Below are 19564 nucleotides of genomic sequence, written 5' to 3'. Positions count from 1 at the left end.
CTCCCCCACCCCTCCCCCTCTTGTCCAGACCTGCATCCACTCACTTCTTCCTTCTCTTTGCTCCCAAGGTGTTCCCAAGGATTCCACTGAGATCCCACGTCTTCCAGACCCCAACTCCTTCCTGCCCCCGATCCTGCGGCGGAAAACGTTGGAGAGGGACGCGGCCCTGGAGAGGCCAAAGACCCTGGAGTTTGCACCGAGACCCCGGCCTTCGGCCAGCCGCCCACGGATTGACCCTTGGCGGTTTGTCTCCTTCACCAGGACTCACAGTGCGTCCCCGGGCAGCAGCACCGAAACCCCCAGCAACACCGACTCCGGGGATGAGCGCCTCGGCACCTCCTGTCCATCCGCTCTGGACACCGGCTGTGTCCGTAGCTTGCTGGACATCGACCTCGAGGGGCAGGTGGCTGATGGGACGGTCCCACTCTGCCAAGCCGACCTGGCCCTCCATAAAAAGTCCATTTACAGCGTGGAGGAGGGTCACATGCGCTGACACCACTAGGCCGCAAGCCTGTCATCCTGGAAACCGACCCTCCAACAGACCTGCAGCATCTCTGCCCTTTGACCTGCCGTGTCATGACCCCGTGTTCCGATTCAACGGTTTGAAATCTGAGCTGTCCAACCCGTAAGGCCAAAACACCAACTGCCTGATTGATGAGAGTCAACCAATGAGAGGGCCTCAGTGCTCAAACATTCAGCATCAACAGGAACGGACCCCTTCTGTTACCTTCCTGGTGGGCGTCATGGGGTGGGGTGGGCAATATTTTAGCCAAAATAGCCTTTCAAAGCAGTTTGTGGTGGATTGAGGGTTGCCAACTCTCACAGGGTCTACTTGTGAAGGCTTCACCCTGTGAAATCCAGCTACAAGTCAGATTTTCAGCTCTCCACGATATTTATTTAAACCATTAACACGTCAAAAGAACAGCGCAATAATTTTTATTTTCTCTCTTGGAGTTTTGTCACAGTGGTGGTGGAGTCTGAAGATGAATTGTCAATTTCTGAAGACTCGAGGTGAACCCTAGATGGTTGGCAGCCCTAGATAGCTGGGACTGTGATGATAGTGGCCTTGTCTAGTCTCCATTTTCCTTGCTCTATCTTTCTTCATCCACCAGGAAAGGGCGGGAGAGCTTGTAGCACTGGGTTTTGGAAAGTTATTTTGCCAAATTGACAAACAGAAAGCCAATCTTGACGGGTTGATTTTCTGTAATATTGGTCCCAGCGACACAGAAGGTTTGGGGATACGGGAGTGGGGAGGGACAGCAAGTGTAAAAATAACCTCCCGCTGTAAAAACTTTGGTTGGAAGTTTTGGGGATCATCCTGGGTCAGCAATACTGTCGTCTTCCCTGTCAAACAGGATACAGCACCCATCACTTCAGTTTATTGTTGTTTACATTCTCTTCCATGGGATGTGAACAGCATTTAGTTGTCCATCCCTCATTATCCAGGAGAAGATTACACCAGCCACATCAGAGACAGCACTGTATCCCTGACGTCACTGTTTTTGGGAAGGGGTGATGTTAGGGATGCGGAGGGGAACGGCTAAAAGAAGAGGTTATTGAGCGAGGGAAGCTATTTGGTGTTGCACACATCTCAATGGTGCAGACTCATTCACTGAGGGGGTGCAGACTCATTCACTGAGCATGCACCGTTTGAGAAATTGGAGTATGCTTGAAATCCAGGTCTTGGGATCGAGTGAGACCCCCGACAGATTCCAATTATTCATCCAAATGTGTTTCCAGTCGAAGGGGGAAAGAGAAGAACATTGCATTTTGATCTAAGTCTCGACCGTCCGATGTACATCTGCAATGTCCCCAGTCAATCAAAAGCCAGAATGAGATCTTTCAGGCCCCTGTGTTCCTGAATTAGCTAACTCTCCTTCAACAGTCACACATTACAGAGTGAATTGGTTTAGTAAATAAGGAAGGGTAACCACTCGCACCACCACAAACACTCAGTCGCAGCAGGGTGTACCATCTATGACATGCACTGCAAACTTTCACCAAAGGTCCTTAGACAGCACCCTCCAAACCCACAAACACTTCCATCCCAGATGATCATTAGAAAGGTATGTCCTTGGCATCTTGCAAACACTTCCATCTACAGGGCAGCAGATACATGGGAACACACCCCCTGCAAATTCCCCCCTGAGCCCCTCACCATCATGGCTTGGAAATATATCACCGTTCCTTCAGTGTCACTGGGTCAGAATCCCAGAATTCCCTCCCTAAGGGCATTGTGGGTCAACCCACAGCAGGTGGGATGCAGCGCTTCAGGAAGGCAGCTCACCCCCACCTTCTCAAGGGGCAACTAGGAGCGGGCAATAAATGCTGAGCCCAGCCAGTGACAGCCACAGCCAGTGAAAAGAAGAGAAATAATCACTGCTTTGACCTCGTTCTGAAGTAATTTGGTCCATATCAGACCTTCGGCAGGATGTGAATTTGCACACTTACTTACCTTGATGGGGATTGACTAACAGGCTATAATTTTCTCCGGAAAGCAGGAAAGTTGCAGTTGAGGCATTCAAAGTGATAGAGGGCTTTTACAGAAGAAATAGTATTATGCCACTGGCAAAAGATTTGATAACCAAAAGGAGATGGATTTTAAATGTTCAGTAAAAGAATTGTAGGGGAATTAAGAAGTGCTAGTGTGGTCCAGAATGCGCTGTCTGCAAGGGGATGTTCAAACAGGAACTTCCAAAAGGGATTTGAACAGCAGGGGGCCATTCGATCCATCCCCTCTGTGTCAGCTCCTTGAAAGGAATCTACCTTGGAGAAGGAAACCTTTGAAGGTTCTGGGGCCATAGAACTAATTAGATAAGCCACTACAAAAAGACGGAGGAAAGGCTGGGGTGAGAATTAATGTTATCCCACCTCTTAAAGAAAATCTTCAGGATTGAGTCCTACTCTGCATTAATTCTCTGGAATTCAACCTGTTGAGTGCTTGGGAAAATATAATTTCGCCACAGGCCTGATCTGTGCTGCACTTGTTTCTGATGCTCACCAGAACAAATCCTGGGTCGCAGCCCCTCCTGGTGCTCACTGTCAGTATTGCAACTCCATTAAAGACGGTCCAGGTGAGAATATAGAGTCAAACAGCACAGAAATGACCCTTCAGTCCAACTCATTCATGCCGACCAGATTAATCTAGTCCCATTTGCCAGCACCTGGCCCATAATCCCTCTAAACCCTTCCTATTCATATACCCATTCAGATGCCTTTTAAATGTTGTAATTGTACCAGCCTCCACCACTTCCTCTGGCAGCTCATTCCATACACACACCACCCTCTGCATGAAAAATGTGCCCCTTAGGTCCCTTTTAAATCTTTCCCCTCTCCCTTAAACCTAACCCCTCTAGTTGTGGTCTCTCTCGCCCCGGAGGAAAAGACCTTGACTTTTTACCCTATCCATGCCCCTCATGAATTTATAAACCTCTATAAGGTCACCCCTCAGAAGGATGTCACAAGTTGGACCAGCTAGCATTGGATAACTGTGCAGTCTTGAGTTGAGAAACTAATTAATTCTGTAAATTATTGTAAATAGCAGGAAATGATGTGACCATTTGTTCACTGGGCAAGGACATCTCATGAGATGTATCGACTCTAAAAGATGTAATAAGCAGTCTGGAAGGATGTTTAAAACTTTCATCTCGATGTAAATACATGTAAATTATATAAAACAAAATTGCCAGGTTTTAATGGCTGATTTATCCTTAAGTTATACAGTGAGGACAATGGTGATTGTGATTTGTAGAAGAAATTAAACTTATTTGTTGATGTTTGACTCTTCCTTAAAATTCTGGCCTCGTTGTTTGTTGATTGTGAAGTCCCTGGGATCGTCCAGTCCTGACCTCGTGATTAAAGCACCGCAGGGTGTCTTGTCACCTTGTGGTTGTGTCCCTCCCTCTGAGCTAGCATGTCCAGGAACAATTCCCATCTGACATTGGACGTGTAAACATATCTAAATGGGTTAACCAGATTTGGAAAAATGGTGGTTGGGGGGGGTGCGGTGGATATTTTAGAAACATATAAAATTATAGAGGGAACAGATAAGATCGAAGCAGCGAGGTTGTTTTCACTGGTGGGTGAAACTGGAACGAGGGAACATTGCCTCAAAATAAAGGGGAGCGGGTTTCGGACTGAGCTGAAGAGGAACATCCTCACCCAGAGGATTGTGAATCTGTGGAATTCCCTGCCCAGGGAAGGAGTTAAGGCTACCTCGCTGAATGTTTTTAAGGCAAAAATAGATTTTTGAACCGTAAAATTAAGGGTTATGGTGAGGGGAGTGCGGGTAAGTGGAGCTGAGTCCATGATAACGATCAGCCATGATCTTATAGAATGGGGGGGCAGGCTCAAATGGCCAAATGGCCTACTCCTGCTCCTAGTTCCCATGGTCTTATGATTAAAAACCACATATTCACGTGTTGGGGAAGCTCAGCTAGTTTTTCTGGGTGGCTTTCGTATGGGGGTCAGGGAGACTCGAATAGCAAGCTCTTCCCCTCCCCCCCCCCCTTTAAATTTGAGCTCATCCTGTTGCTGGGTCCCTCTTGGCGAGGGAGGAGGTGAACTAGATGTTCTCTGAGGTTTCACCCACCCTGACCACCAGAAGGTGGCAGTGTGGAGCCAGGGTTGGGTCCTTCGAAAGCGAGTGGCAGGAGAGACTTGTGTCTGTCTGTTTATAAAAACCCAATAAACTGCAAATGCTGTCAATCAGAAGCAAAACCAGAAACTGCTGGAAAAGCTCAGTGAGTGTAACAGAGTCTGTGCAGAGAAATCGGTTAACATTTCGGGTTGAGTGATCCTTCCTCAGAGTGGTTCTGACGAAGGGTCACTTGACCCAAAATACTAACTCTGATCTCTCTCTACAGATGCTGTCAGACCTGCTGAGCTTTTCCAGCAATTTTTATTTCTGCAGCTATCTGTGAGATGGTGTTCACCAGTTTAGGCCAAGCCACAGTGCTTCGTAATACACTCACTTGGTGAAATGGCAGCCAATGTGTGCAGAGCAAACTTCCAGTACACCGCTGTGAGATAACCTCATGATTTCTTATATCCAATGGGTAAGCGATTGGCCAGGACAATGGAAGTAATTCTCATTCTCTTCCAAGGAATAGCATGGGATTTTTATACTCCCCTAAGAGGGCAGGCTAGGATTTAAAGTTTCTTCTGAAATACAGAGTGGCACTGGGAGATGTTTGGGTTGAGTCTCTAGAGGTGGCTGCGCCCACAATCCTCTGCTTCAGAGTGGAGCGCGTGCTCCCCCCCCCCCCGCCCCCCAGTGATACTTTACTGCTGTCCTGAGCCTGGATATCCACAAATATTCCTGAAGTTAACCAACTGGATTTATTCTGGGCAGCGTCTGTTTCTATACTGTAACCAGAGTGCAGGGTATGGAAGTTGGCAGGGGAACCCTACCCCCTACACTGTCTCAGACACTCAGGTAGGCCACGGTGAGAGTCCCTCACTCAGTTCTGAAGCAGGTGACCACACACAATCTCAATTTGCACAGCACAGAAGGTGGTCATTTGGCCCATTGTTTCTGGGCCAGATCTCCCAACAAGCAATTTGTTCAGTGATTTCACTCCCCCGTCTTCTCCTTTATAACTTCGCACATTCGTCCTTCCCGGTAAACAATCCAATTCCCTTTGGAAAGCCTCAATTGAATCTGCGTCCAGTACACTCTTTAGGCAGGAATTGCCAGACCCAAATTACTCAATCAACTCAGAACCTTTAACCTTCTGTCACCATCGCTTCTTTAAGCCATTAACTTCAACCTGTGACCCTGTGACTCTCGATCCTTCCACCAATGGAAACAATTTCTCCATTACCCGGTCCTTCATGATTTTGAATGCCTCAATGAAATCTGCCCTTAGTCCTCTGGTGTCCAGTCTGTGATCACCTGCTTCGGGATTGCACCAGGGTTAAGATTTATAATCCAATTGTGATCCACTGATACAGTACAGGAATTCCCTCCCAGCTGTCACACCCTACACCTTAGTTTCACATTAGAATGGTTTACCAAATTGATTCCTGGGATGTCAGCAGTGACGTATGAGAGAGATTGAGTCAGTTAGGATTTTATTCACTGGAGTTTAGAAGAATGGGGGGGGGATCTCTAGAAACCAATAAAATTCCAACCGGACTGGACAGGGTAGATGTTCCCGATGGTGGGGGAGTCCAGAATCAATGGTTATAGTTTAAGGATAAGGGGTGAACCTTTTAGATCAGAGATCGAGGGTGGCACGGTGGCTCAGTGGTTAGCACTGCTGCCTCACAGCACCAGGGACTGGGTTCGATTCCACCCTTGGGTTACTGTCTGTGTGGGTTTCCTCCGGATGCTCTGGTTTCCTCCCACAGTCGAAAGGTGTGCAGATTAGGGTGGATTGCCCATAAAAAATTGTCTGTGGTGTCCAGGGGTGTGTAGGTTAGGTGCATTAGTCAGGGATAAATGTACAATAATAGGTTAGGGGAATGGATCTGGGTGAGTTACTCTTTGGAGGTTGGTGTGGAATTGTTGGGCTGAAGGGCCTGTTTTCACACTGTGAGGATTCTATTCTAGATGAGAAACGTCTTCACCCAGGCAGCAGTGAGCCAATGGAATTCACTACCACAGAAAGTGGTTAAGGCCAAAACACCGCGTTCTCAAGAAGGAGGTAGCTATAACTCTTGTGGCTAAAGGAGATGAAGGGATGTGGAGGGGGGGAAGGAATAGCATTCAGCTCAATGATCAGCCATGAATGGTGAAATGGGGCCAAAAAGCCTGCTCCTGTCTTCTGTCTCTCTGCTCACATCACTAAAGTTGGAACCATTCCCATGAATCTTTTCACTGGGCTGGGGGTAGGCAGGAGATTTACGAGGGTGTTGCCATGGCTGGGGAAGTGGTGAGGAAAGGCTGGAGCTTTTCTCCTTTGGAACCGAGGAGACCGAGGGAGATCTCATTAAGGTGGACAGAGGTCCTGCGCAAAGGGTGGAGAAAGGACCAGGTGTTATTGTTTGAAAATAAGAAGTCAGCTTCTTTAAGTTTGAAATAAATGACCAGTTTCCCTCAGCAGCTGTCAGTAACCGGGGAAACAGATTTAGAATAATTCTCAGAAAGTTTGGACAGCAGTTGAGGAGAATGTTTTTACCCAGAAGTCGATGGGGGTCTGGAACTCTGCCTGAGAGAGTTGCAGATGCAGGGAAATATTTGATCAAAAAAAACTTTGGAAAAAATCACTTGAAGCACTCTGATCTACTGCTGTGAATAAAGGGCTGTGAAATGGCAGGAGATTGAATGGACCGTTTGTAACCAGTATAGGCACGATGGGCTGAATGGCTGGGGCACGGTGGCTCAGTGATTAGTGCTGCTGCCTCATAGCACCAGGGACCTGGGTTTGATTCCACCCTTGGGTGACTGTGTGGAGTTTGCATGTCCTCCCTGTGTCTGCCTGGGTTTCCTCCCACAATCCAAAGATGTATAGATTACGGTGGATTGACCATGGGAAATTGCCTGTAGTAACCAGGGATGTGCAGGCCAGGTGAATTAGTCATGGGGAATGCAGGGTTATGGGGTGGGGGGTTGGGTATTGATGGGATGCTGTTTGGAGGATTGGTGTGGATTCAATGGGCCAAATGTCTTGCTTCTACACTGAAGTGATTCTACAGTCTCTTCCTGATCTGAATGTAATTTAAGGCATTTTCTTGGTTGGGGGGGGCAGGGAGGGGAGGGCTTTGAACGTTCTTCATATAATCAGTAAGATTATTGAACACTGAATATCAGGCATCACCCATTTATCATCCATTCAGGAGACAGTATTCAAGTATATACAAATGTTGGGTCCTGGGATCGCTATCTCTGGCTGTGTTTCTGAAGATTTCATGGTGTGTAACGTGGCGTAACTGAGAAATGAGGAGTAGGCCATTCGGCCCCTCAAGCTTGCTTCACCAGACAATAAGATCAGGACTGACCCAGCTGAGGCCTCAACTCCCCCATCCATTGAAAATCCATCTAAATCGGCTTTGAATGTATTCCAAGACCTCACCTCCACCAGCTGCCGGGAGACGGGGATTTCCAAACAAATTCCTCCTCGTCTCCAGGGATCTTTCTATCCTGGAACTGTGACCCCTCGGCGGGGGTGGGGGGGGGGGTCATCCTCTTAGCATCTTACCCGTCGAGCTCCCTTAGAATCTTACGTGCTGCAATAACAATGACCTCTCGTTCTTCAAAACTCCAGTGGGATGGGCCCAATCTGTCCACCCTCTCCTCGTAAGTCAAACCTTAAATTCTTGGTATAGGCCATTAGATGCTTCATCCTCACAGAAGGGGGCCGGGGGAGATTTCTCCGGTTTATCAGGGTCAATAATTATCTCGTGATCAACATTAAGTGATCTCCTTGGCACATGATTGCTTTAATGTGTGCAATCGTCTACCACCTTCTCTACATTGCTAAGAAAGGATATACTCGCCATAGACCTAATTCAGGGAAGATTGCACTGGGTTTCTGGGAATGTCATCTGAGGAGACCATATTCATTGGAATTTAAGAGAATGAAAGGGAATCTGATTGAAATGTATCAAATTCCAACAGGACTGGATACAGGAAGGATGTTTCCCACAGTGAGGGAGTCTAGAACCAGGGGACACAGTCTCAGGAAATGGGATAGACCATTGAGGACTGAGCTGAAGAAACATTTCTTCACCCGAGAGGGTAGCGAGCCTGTGGAGGCCAAGTCAATGAATACATTCAAAGAAGAGATTGGTAAAGGTTTAGATGTTGTGAAGAGAAAGCAGAAAACGACGGTGAGGTAAAAGATCAGCCACATTCATGTTGAATGACAGGGGGAGGCTCAATGGGCTGAATGGCCTCCTCCTGCTCCTAGTTTCTGTTACAGCGGGGAACACATTTGGAAGAGTTACTCCGTTGCCTGTACAGTGCTGCAGCCTTGAAGGGCGCTATGTGAATGCACAGTTTTTCTTCGCCCCTCAGATGTGCCAGGGTGGGGTCCTGCGGATCAGAGCTTCAGCTGCTCATGATCCTGACAGGTGAACGTCCAACACTGAGACCCCTGCCGCCATCCCTCTCCCCCCACTCCCCCCTCGCCTCCGATCCTGTACAGTTAGTGAGAGGCTGCAGTGACCACCCCTTTTGGAAGAAGGAGACACTGTGACACCAACCAATGAAGCGTGCGTATCCTCCTGTTGGTAACCTAGCAACACAACCAGTGCTATTTTTGGACAGAATCACAAATGCAGCTGAATTTGAAAATACAGAAAAGGAATCTCAAGGTGCTGTGCGATGGAGGAAGGAGGCCACACAAACACAGCCTCCAAAATGAAGTCTACGAGGTTGGAAATGTTCATGTGTGAGCTGAGATCAAGTGCAGTGTTTACTAACAGCAGGAGGGGCTGTGCCCGGTGTTAACCCTCATGGATTTCCACATCAATACTTATCACATGCACAACATCAAGAGAAACAAATATCTAGTCATTACATTACTGTTTAATGGGAGTTTGCTGTGCACAAATTGGTTGCCACATCCTCTACATTGCTAAGAAAGGATATTGTCATAGAGTCATATAGGATGGAAACAGACCCTTCGGTCCAACTGAAATAGTCCCATTTCAGTCTGAAGCAGTCCCATTTACCAGCACTTGGTCCATTTCCCTCTAAACCTTTCCTATTCTTATACCCACCCAGATGCTTTTTAAATGCTGTCATTGTACCAGCCTCCACCATTTCCTCTGGCAGCTCATTCCATACACGCACCACCCACTATGTGAAAAAGTTACCCCTCAGGTCCTTTTAAATATTTCCCCTCTCCCCTTAACCAATGCCCTCTGGTTTTGGACTCCCCCACCCCATGGAAAAGACCTTGGCTATTCACCCTGTCCATGCCCCTCATGATTTTACAAACCTCGATAAGGTCACTTGCCACAGACCGAGCTCAGAGAGAGTTGACCTGGATTCCTGGTTCCTGGTATGGATGTTTGTTTTTGGAGGGTCGGTTTGCCTGGGACTGTATTCACTGGAGATTTGTAGAATAAGGATTTCCTTCATTGAGACACTAACACTTTGAGAGGGTTGGACAGACTCATAGCAGGAGGGATGTTTCCCCTAGTTGGGAAGACTAGAACCAGGGAATACAGTCTCAGGATCAAAAAGATAGGGCTGCTCTGTTGTTAGGTTCCCTCAGGATAGGCCATTTAGGACCAAGTTGAGGAAACATTTCTTCACTCAAAGGGCAGTGAACTTATGGGATTCTCTACATCAGAAAGCTGGTAACTCACATGACCATTAAACCCATGAATTAGACCCTTCCATTTATGTAAATCAACAGCTTGACAGAAGGAGCAAATGTGGGTCTTGTTCATCTTCAGGACCATGCTGAAGACCCCATACCATCTTCCATTCAGTACTTGACAAACATTCTTACCCTTCCCCAAATCCCCCCCAACCACACCTTCCAAACAATGGCTTCCCTTGCACCACTCGCCCCTCCCCACCCCAGCCCACTAATGGTGATCACAGCATCAGCTGCTTGGGCCCCCCACCCACCCCACCGGAATTCCAGAATCCCCTTCCTATAATGCTCTACCTCGTCTGCCTCCTCTAAGGCATTCTGTGAAACCTACCTCTTCATAAAATCCCAATGGTGCAGAGAGAGGGCTACGGCCCATTAAGTCTGCACCAATCTTCCAAATAGTATCCCTGTAAATCCCTGGACACTGTGGGACTAAATTTAGCACAGTGAATCCACCCTAATCTGCACATCTTTGGACTGTGAGAGGAAACCAGAGCACTCGGGGGAAACCCACGCAGATACGGGGAGAACATGCAAACTCCACACAGTCGTAGAGTCACAGAGCTGTACAGCACGGAAACAGACCCTTCAGTCCAACTCCTCCATGCTGACCAGATATCCTGACCTAATCTGGTCCCATTTGCCAGCACTTGGCCCATATCCCGCTAAACCCTTCCTACTCATATACTCATCCAGATACCTTTTAAATGTTGTAATTATACCAGCCTCCACCACTTCCTCTGAGCTGCCAGAGGAAGAATGGAGACTAGTTGCCCGAGGCTAGAATCGAACCTAGGTCTCTGGCACTGTGAGGCAGCAGTGCTAACCACTGTGCCACCCAGGTCTTTGATCTATTGTTTTGATCGGATGTCTGAATATCTCATTCTGTGGTTCAGTGGCACGTTTTGATTGGTTAATGACCTGTGATGTGCCATGATGTTCAATTCTCACTCACCAGCAAAACCATTTCTACATCATCACTTGATTCTGCCCTCCCTCTGCCACTGAGACCCTCATGCTGTGTCTCTGTCATGTTTACAATGACTATCACAGGTCACACTCACACCTTCCATCCTCTGGGGACTGGAACTCATCCAAAACTCTACCCTAACTCATACCAAGTTCCTTTGACTCCCCTTACTCCCCATACTCACTGGCCTCCATCATAAACCAGTCCCACAACACTCCTACTTTCAGATTCCTGTTCACATTTCCAACAGGAGTTGGCCATTCAACCTCTCGAGTCTGTTCCATTATTCAATGGGATCATGGCTGATCTGTGGCCTAACTCCATATCCCTGCCTTTGGCCCATATCCCTTAATATCTTTGCTTAATAAAAAAGATCTAACTCAGACTTAACAACTGATCCAGTATCCATTGCAATTTGTGGAAGACAGTTCCAAACCTCTACCACCCTTTGTGTGTCAAAGTGCTTACTAGTATCTCTCCTGAATTCTTAGATTATTCCCTTGGGTTCTAAAATCTCCAACCAGTGGAAATAGTTTATCATTATCAACCCTGCCTTTTTCTATTGATATTTTGAAAACTTCAATCAGATCACTCCTAAACCTTTTATAGGAAGACCTTCAATAGTCTCACCCCTTTCCATCTCTGCTTGATTGTCCTCCCGAGAGGTTTCATGTTGAAGGCGTTATACAAATGCAGGCTGCTTCCTGATGGCTGATGGAGTAAGTCACCACAATCTCAGTAGGATTGAACCTTAGGCTGTTGGACCAACAAATGGTCATTGTCGGGGCATGGCCATTAGAGAGGCCATTAAATCTGAGTTGCTCAGATACACCACATTAGCCTGGGCCCTAGATTACCAGAGTCCCATAAACCTCCTACTCAACATTCCCACATTACCGACATCTCCCCGTTTGATTCCTTTCCTGTTCAGGATCTCACAAGGGCCATCTTCCCACAGCTTTGAGAATTTTAGAGAAAACATGGTGCGATTATTTAATTTGACAGGCAGTGTCGGGGCCTACTGTGTGTGACCAGCTCTGCTCTCTACAGAGTGACGGCCATGTTTGTCTGACACTAAGGAACATTCGAGAACCTGCTTTGAACCAAATGAAGCTGATTGACATATCATGCAGTCACACTGACAACATTTCCAACCCTCCCGCCTCCAATTTTTTCCCTTTAGATTTTGTTGTGTTTTAAATTCATGAATTGCAGGTGTCTCATTTACCTTGGGCTGATGCACAATTACCATTGGAGACTGTTTCTGTGGTTACTGGCAAACAACACACAAGTCACTTCCAGGAACTGGGTTTAATCTTTTGTCAATTCTTTATGATATAATGTAAGTTATTTTTTGAAAAAATCAATATTTACTTTTGATCCTGAGTCCGTTTTTTTGCATAATAGATCCTAAACACATCCTTTAACCTCACTGATGTCATTAGGGAGGGTACAGATTAAAATTAAAATGAAAAATACAGAAAACCTCAGGACAACAGCATCCCTGAATTTGAGGTTGTATCTAGATTGTACGTTTGACTTTATCACCCATCCCTAATTGCCCCTGGGGAAGGTGGTGGTGAGCTGCCTTATAGTAATAGAATCATACAGCACAGAAACACACCCTTCACTCCAACTTATTCATACCAATCACGTTCCCTAAACTGAACTATTCCCATTTGCCGGCATTTGGCCCATATCCCTCTAAACCTTTCCTATTCTTTTAAATGTTCCAACTGTATACGCCTCCATCACTTCTTCTAGAGTGTTGGAGGTTGCGGGGTGACTTTGTAGAGGTTTATAAAATCATGAGGGGCAAAGGTAGGATGAATGGCCAAGTCTTTTTTCCCCAGGGTAGGGGAGTCCAAAACTAGAGGGCATAGGTGTAGGGTGAGAGGGGGAAGATTTAAAAGAGATCTAAGGGACAACTTTTCCACACCAAGATTAGTGTGTGTATTGAATGAGGAGGCTGGTATAATTACAGCATTTAAAAGGCATTGTGAATAGGAAGGGTTTAGAGGGATGTGGGCCATATGCCGGCAAATGGGATTAGATGGGTTCAGGATATCTGGTTGACACAGGTGAGTCGGATCGAAGGATCTTTTTCTGTGCTGTACAACTCTGTGACTCTATGACTTTATATGAACCACTTTCTGTGTCAAAAACTTGCTTCTTTGGTCCTTTTTAAATGTTTCTCCTCTCACCTTAAAAATATGACCCCAAGTTCCCTCGTGCCCTCGGGGCAGCACAGTGGCACAGTGCCATTCTATGATTCTAATTTTGAACTCCCTCACCCTATCTATGTTTTTCTTATCTAGTCACTGTATATATGCCCCTCATGATTTTAAAAACCTCTATAAGGTCACCCCTCAACCTCCTATGACCCAGTGAAACAAGTCCCAGCCTATCCAGCCTCACCTTATAACTCAAACCCTCCAGTCCCAGGAACATCCTGGTATACCTTTTCTGCACCCTCTCCAATTTAATAATTTCCTTTCTATAACAGGGCGACCAGAACAGGACACAGTACCCCAGGAGAGGCCTCACCAATGTCCTGTACAACCTCAACATAACGATCCCAACTCCAGTACTCAAAGGTCTGAGCAATGAAGGCGAGAGTGCTAAACACCTTCTTAGCCACCCTGTCTACCTCTGTAGGAAACTATGTACCTGAAACCCTCAGTCTTCTTGACCTGCTGCAGTCTGTGTGATGTAGGGATCCCCGCTGTGCTGTTTGGCAGAGGCTTCCAGGATTTTGGGGGTTAATGTCACTGGACTAGTAAAGCAGGTTAATGCTTTAGTGACACGTGTTCAAATCCCACCACAGCAACTGGTAGGAATATAAGTTAAATTAATATGTTATAAATAATTATTAAAAGGAATGATAAAGCTAACCTTGGTGACTATGACCATGACAACTATCGATTTTTATGAAAACCCATCTGGATTAGAGTGGTGCTGGAAAAGCACAGCAAATCAGGCAGAATCCGAGGAACAGGAAAATTGACATTTCAGGCAAAAATCCTTTATCAGGATGAAGGGCTTTTGCCCGAAACATCGATTTTCCTGCTCCTGGGATGCTGCCTGACCTGCTGTGCTTTTCCAGCCCCACTCTAATCTAGACTCTGATCTCCAGCATCTGCAGTCCGAGTAAAAACCCATCTGGCTCACTCATAACCTTTAAGGAGGTTACCTGGTCTGGCCTACATGTGACTCCAGACTCACAGCACTGTGATCGACTTTTAACGACCCTCTGAAATGGCCCGAGCGAGTGCCACAGTTTTAGCAATCTGCTCGAGAGAAAACATTATTAACACTTTAAATAGCACTTTACTGTGTGTGAAACAGCTGTCATTGTAAAAAAGCCCAAGGAACCAAATTCTGAGCAGTTCTCTGGCCTCAGTGAATTGGATTCAAAGGCAAATAACAAAGGTTTTGGACACAGTTTACAGGCAAGTGCTGCTTTCAGCAACAGAGATCACTTACACTCAAACTGGATCACATTCATTCACCAATATCTTCCCAAGTAAAGCTTCCTTGCAAAAACAAAAATTGCTGGAAAAGCTCAGCAGGTCTGGAAGCATCTGCGGTGGGAGATCAGAGTTAACGTTTCGGGTCAAGTGACCCTTCCTCTGATCCCACTTCACAGACGCTGCCAGACCTGCTGAGTGTTCCCAGCAATTTCTGTTTTTGTGGTTGATTTACAGCATCTGCAGTTCTTTTGTTGTTTATTAAGGATTCCTTGCCCATTTCACTACACTGGCCTCACCCAACACCCCAACCAACACAAGTCACTGAGTTTCAGCCTGAGTCCTGTCCTTCTGAATGCAAAGAAAATGAGGCCATGCCACAGGCAACCCGTTACACGGGTTCGGGTTTGAATGTGGACTTTCCTGGTGTGTTTGCCTGGAGTCCACTAGGCCCCCTCCTGCAAGACTCCAGAGAGAGTCACAGAAAACATTACAGAGAGCAACACTTCCCTTGTTTAGCCAATGGTAATCTAGTGAGGAGTCTCAGGGAAGATGTACTGTCTTAGCTGTGATCGATTAAGTGATGGGATTATTGATGTTGCTTCAGATTCTGCTGCAGTTCTGAAGAAACAACCACAGCCTGTTGTGAGAGAGAAGCATTTAGTTACCTGACATTAATGATTCCATCATTCACACATGGGCAATTTTAAAAGTGGAAAAATAGACAAATCCTTGCTTATAAATAGAATCGCGGACACTCAAAAACAGACAAAGACAAGCACACACACCCAACAAACACCCTCACACACAGTTGCAAACATACAGACGCACACAGAAACACAGACAGACACATGTTTGAATATTCACACTCCAACATACAGAAACACCTCCTGAAACAGACACACGCACATACCGGGACTCACTGTGACAAAATTCACGGACACTGATACATGGAGTCTTTCCCTCTGAGTTGCTCACCATCCCGACTTGGAAATATATTACAGTGTTGTTGGGTCAAAACCCTGGAATTCCCTCCCTAAGGACATTGCGAGTGTCCCAGCAGCACACGGACTATAGTGGTTCAAGAAGGCAGTTCACCCCCAACTTCTCGAGGGGCAATAAGTGCTGACCCAGCCAGTGACACCCATGTCCTGCGAACGAGTAAAAAGAGGGAGTGTGTAATGGAAGGAAGCATAACATTGATGTAGTGCCTGGCTGCATCTCTTGGTCTTGAATTGCAATCTCCCTTGGCACATGACCTAGTGCAGCAGCCGATGTATAGCAAGATCCCATAAATCCCACACCAGGTCAACAGAAATCTGAGCTTATTTCATGCTGTTGTAAGCCTGCAAGGAACATTTGGCCAGGACACGGGCTGATCGCTCGGATCATCCTTAAGGAATGTCACAGATCTGCTTACTTCTAGCCAATCCAGTTTCACATCTCCTCAGAATAGACAGCGGCACTGTCCTTTGATGTGAAGGGCAGTGTTTGTCACTGGCCACTCGGGTGTTTTCCTATCTTGAATTTGAATAAAGATTCGTGCACTTTGTGTCTTTCACTGTGTCTCGCACCTGCACACACACACCATGGGTGCTGGGGAAAAAATAAGCACTACCGCACTAAAAAAAAGAAAAATAGACAGCGGCACTGAGCATGGATGCTTGTGGATGTGGTGCCAGTCAAGTGGGTTGCTTTGTCCTTGGATGGTGTTGAGCTTCTTGAGTGTTGTTGGAGCTGCCCCCATCCAGGGCAAGTGGGGAGTATTCCCTCACACTCCTGACTTGTGCCTTGTAGATGGTGGACAGACTTTGGGAGTCAGAAAGTGAGTTACTCACTGCAGAATTCCTGTCTCTGGCCTGCTCTTATAGCCACTATATTTATGTGGCCGGTGTAGTTCAGTTTCTGGTAAATGGTTATTCCAAGAGTGTTGATAGTGAGGGATTTCAGTGATAGTGAAGCTAATAAATGTTAAAGGGCAATGGTTAGATTCTGTCTTGTTGGAGTTGTTCATCTCTTGGTGCTTGTGGTTTATAAATATTACTTGTCAGTCCAAGCCCAGATATTGTCCAGGTCTTGCTTTATTTGAACACGGACCACTTCAGTATCTGAGGAATGGCGAATGGTGCTGACCATTGTGCAATCATCGGTGAACACCCCCACTTCTGATCTTTGATAAAGCAGGTTGGGCCTAGAACAGTACCCTGAGCAACTGGGCTATTGCAGTGTAGTGGTAGTGTCCCTAGCTCTGAGCTGGAAGGCCTATTTTCAAGTCCTACTTACTGCCCATTCAGAAAATAGCCACCCTGAGGAACCCCTACGGAGATATCCTGGAGCTGAGATGATTGGACAGTTGGTACGTAAAGACTGAGATCGATGGGTTAAGAAGGGAAGAGAGAGATTGAAACAGAGAAAAGACTTGAATTCACAAAGTCTGAGTCGGTGAGTGCTTTCGCTGAACCCTAGCTGAACATTGCTTTGAGCTGTGTGGAACTAATAGATGTCTCACTAGGATTGTAGAACATTGCATGTTCTCACTGAGAAGCGTTAAAGGAAATTAGAAGTTTTTTTTTCACCTGAGTATTGGAGATTATGGATGGTTTTGGCACATAGAGTCATAGCGATGTACAGCACGGAAACAGACCTTACACCAACTCGTTCATACTGACCAGATAAACTAGATTAATCTAGTCCCATTTGCCAGCACTTGGCCCATATCCCTCTAAACCCTTCCTATTCATATACTCATCTAGATGCCTTTTAAATGTTGCAATTGTACCAGCCTCCACCATTTCCTCTGACAGCTCTTTCCATACACTCACCACCCTCTGTGTGAAAATGTTGCCCCTTAGGTCCCTTTTAAATCTTTCCCATCCCACCTTAAACCTATATCCTCTAATTTTGGACACTTCTACCCTAGGAAAAATACCTTGGCTATTCATCCTATGTATGTCCCTCATGGTTTTATAAACCTCTATAAGGTCAAATAAGGTCACTTCTATGATACTATTTTGAGAGGAGTCAGATAAACAGGTAAAAAGGGCAACAGAGAATATGATTGGGATAGGAGGCTATCGAGTCAAGTGGCTGTATGGCCAGCTTTCAGGACACCCCAGTTGTAGATGAAACATTGTAAGCACAGTTCCCGGAGTAATCCTCCAGTCGTAATGGGATCTTTCCCAAACCTACATTAATTAGATGATGCCCACTTGAGCAAAAATAATCAAAACACAAATTTAAAATGATCAAAGTGGAACATTGGATTTTGATCACTTTTGGATGCTTTATTAAAAGTATAACACTCTATAATATCACATTCTAAATATAAACCTTCAAATCTACAATCAAATCTAGGTTGTCTCCCCATTTCTTAACAGAAAGTTCCAGTGATGAACACCGTGAGTCCATGGTTGTCATTTGCCTTTTATCGTCCATTTGACCTTTGACATCTTTTGGTGATATGGCCCATTTTCTTAAAAAAAACCAAACGGGTCAGAGAATTGTGGAAGATCAATGCCAGACTCTACTGGGACCCAGCAACCAATCAGAGGTTTAAAATAATTGGTTTGGAGATTTGGGAATTAACTTCAAGACACGTTTGGGATTGTTGCTTTTGGGAAGAAGTACCCAGATGGAATTTTGTCCTGTCAATTCAGCAGCAGGAGGCACATGGGTCAGGAGAGGTGAGAGGGCGTGGCAGGAGACAGGGAAATTAGTCAGAGGCAGGAAATGGTTTTTCACCTGCTCACTCATTGTCAATTAGGCTCCTATCACTGGAAGCCAATTCTCCCCCAGTCTCACTAATGGTAGCTCAAGGGCTTGGTGGGGTGTACATGGGTCTCCCGTGTCCCCAGAAGTTAACAAATAGCCCCATCCCCCTGAACCTCTCTCTTGCCCCCTCCCCCAAAGATGTGGATCTGAAGGGGCAGCTTCACTTAGGCCATTAATTGACCCTTCCCCCAGTGGAAGTGAAACCAGTTCCCATCAGTTCTCCAACCCATGGGCAAGGTTTCTGTTGTCCACATTTACTGGAGGCCATTGTGTGGGGCTTTCACCAATGGGCTGTGTGCTGGCAATAGCTGATAATAATTGAGGGCACTCTGTGGTGGAAGACATGCTCCATGACACCTTAAGACAGATCTTTCTTTCCACCCGTCAAACTGGTTCGTTTCGTCCACCCAATTTCTTCTTCAACTTTCTCCCCATGTCAGAACACCCCTCTGGGCTGAGGGAAGGACACAGGCCAGACAGACAACAGGCAAATTGGCAGTGTGTTCAAGGCTGGGCAGGGGTGTAGTGTGAGGGATGAGGGGAGCTGGAGCAGAAAGTCCACGTTCACTTTCCCTTTCAAACCCGGGCGCCTTCACCAGAGGGTCTGAGGTTCCATTCTGTCGCATTCTGGGAGCAACCACTAGGCAAGCTGCATGCATTGCGGAGTGTGACAACGCAATTATCACATGCATTAGGGTCAGCCATCCCACAGGAAGGTGTGTGCTTCAAGCCAAGGTTGGTGGGGTCTTCGCGGTGTGTGTGTGTGTGGGGGGGGGTGCTGTGTGGTGCTGACATCTTTGCAGGATTTTTTCAATCAGTCTAGAACGAGAGGTCATAGTTTTAGGACAAGGAGCAGTGGATTTCAAACACAGAGATGAGAAGAAATTACTTCTCTCAAAAGGGTCATGGAATACACTCCCCCAGAGTGTGGTGGATGGTGGGATATTGAGTAAATTTAAGGAGATTTTTAATTGATAATGGGTTAAAGGGTTATAGAGAACAGGCCGGAAAGTGGAGTTGAGGCCGGGATGAGATCAGCCATGATTGTATTAAGTGGTGGAACAGGCTCGGAGGGG

General features: G+C 46.3%; 1 protein-coding gene across 1 annotated transcript in view; it reads left to right on the top strand.

Annotated features, from left to right (window-relative positions):
* The window catches only part of map3k10 (mitogen-activated protein kinase kinase kinase 10), a 71882-nt gene extending 69705 nt beyond the window's left edge, over positions 1-2177 (top strand). The window contains exon 8 of the mRNA XM_043680662.1: positions 69-2177. Coding sequence (XP_043536597.1) covers positions 69-493 — 425 coding nt within the window. The 3' untranslated portion in view covers positions 494-2177. The remainder of the gene's footprint in view (positions 1-68) is intronic.
* Positions 2178-19564: the final 17387 nt, after the last annotated feature.

The sequence above is a fragment of the Chiloscyllium plagiosum genome, chromosome 41 (genome assembly GCF_004010195.1).
Source record: "Chiloscyllium plagiosum isolate BGI_BamShark_2017 chromosome 41, ASM401019v2, whole genome shotgun sequence".
Lineage (NCBI taxonomy): Eukaryota > Metazoa > Chordata > Chondrichthyes > Orectolobiformes > Hemiscylliidae > Chiloscyllium > Chiloscyllium plagiosum.
Note: the sequence above shows the minus strand (reverse complement) of the source record. Positions and strands in the feature narration are given on the sequence as shown.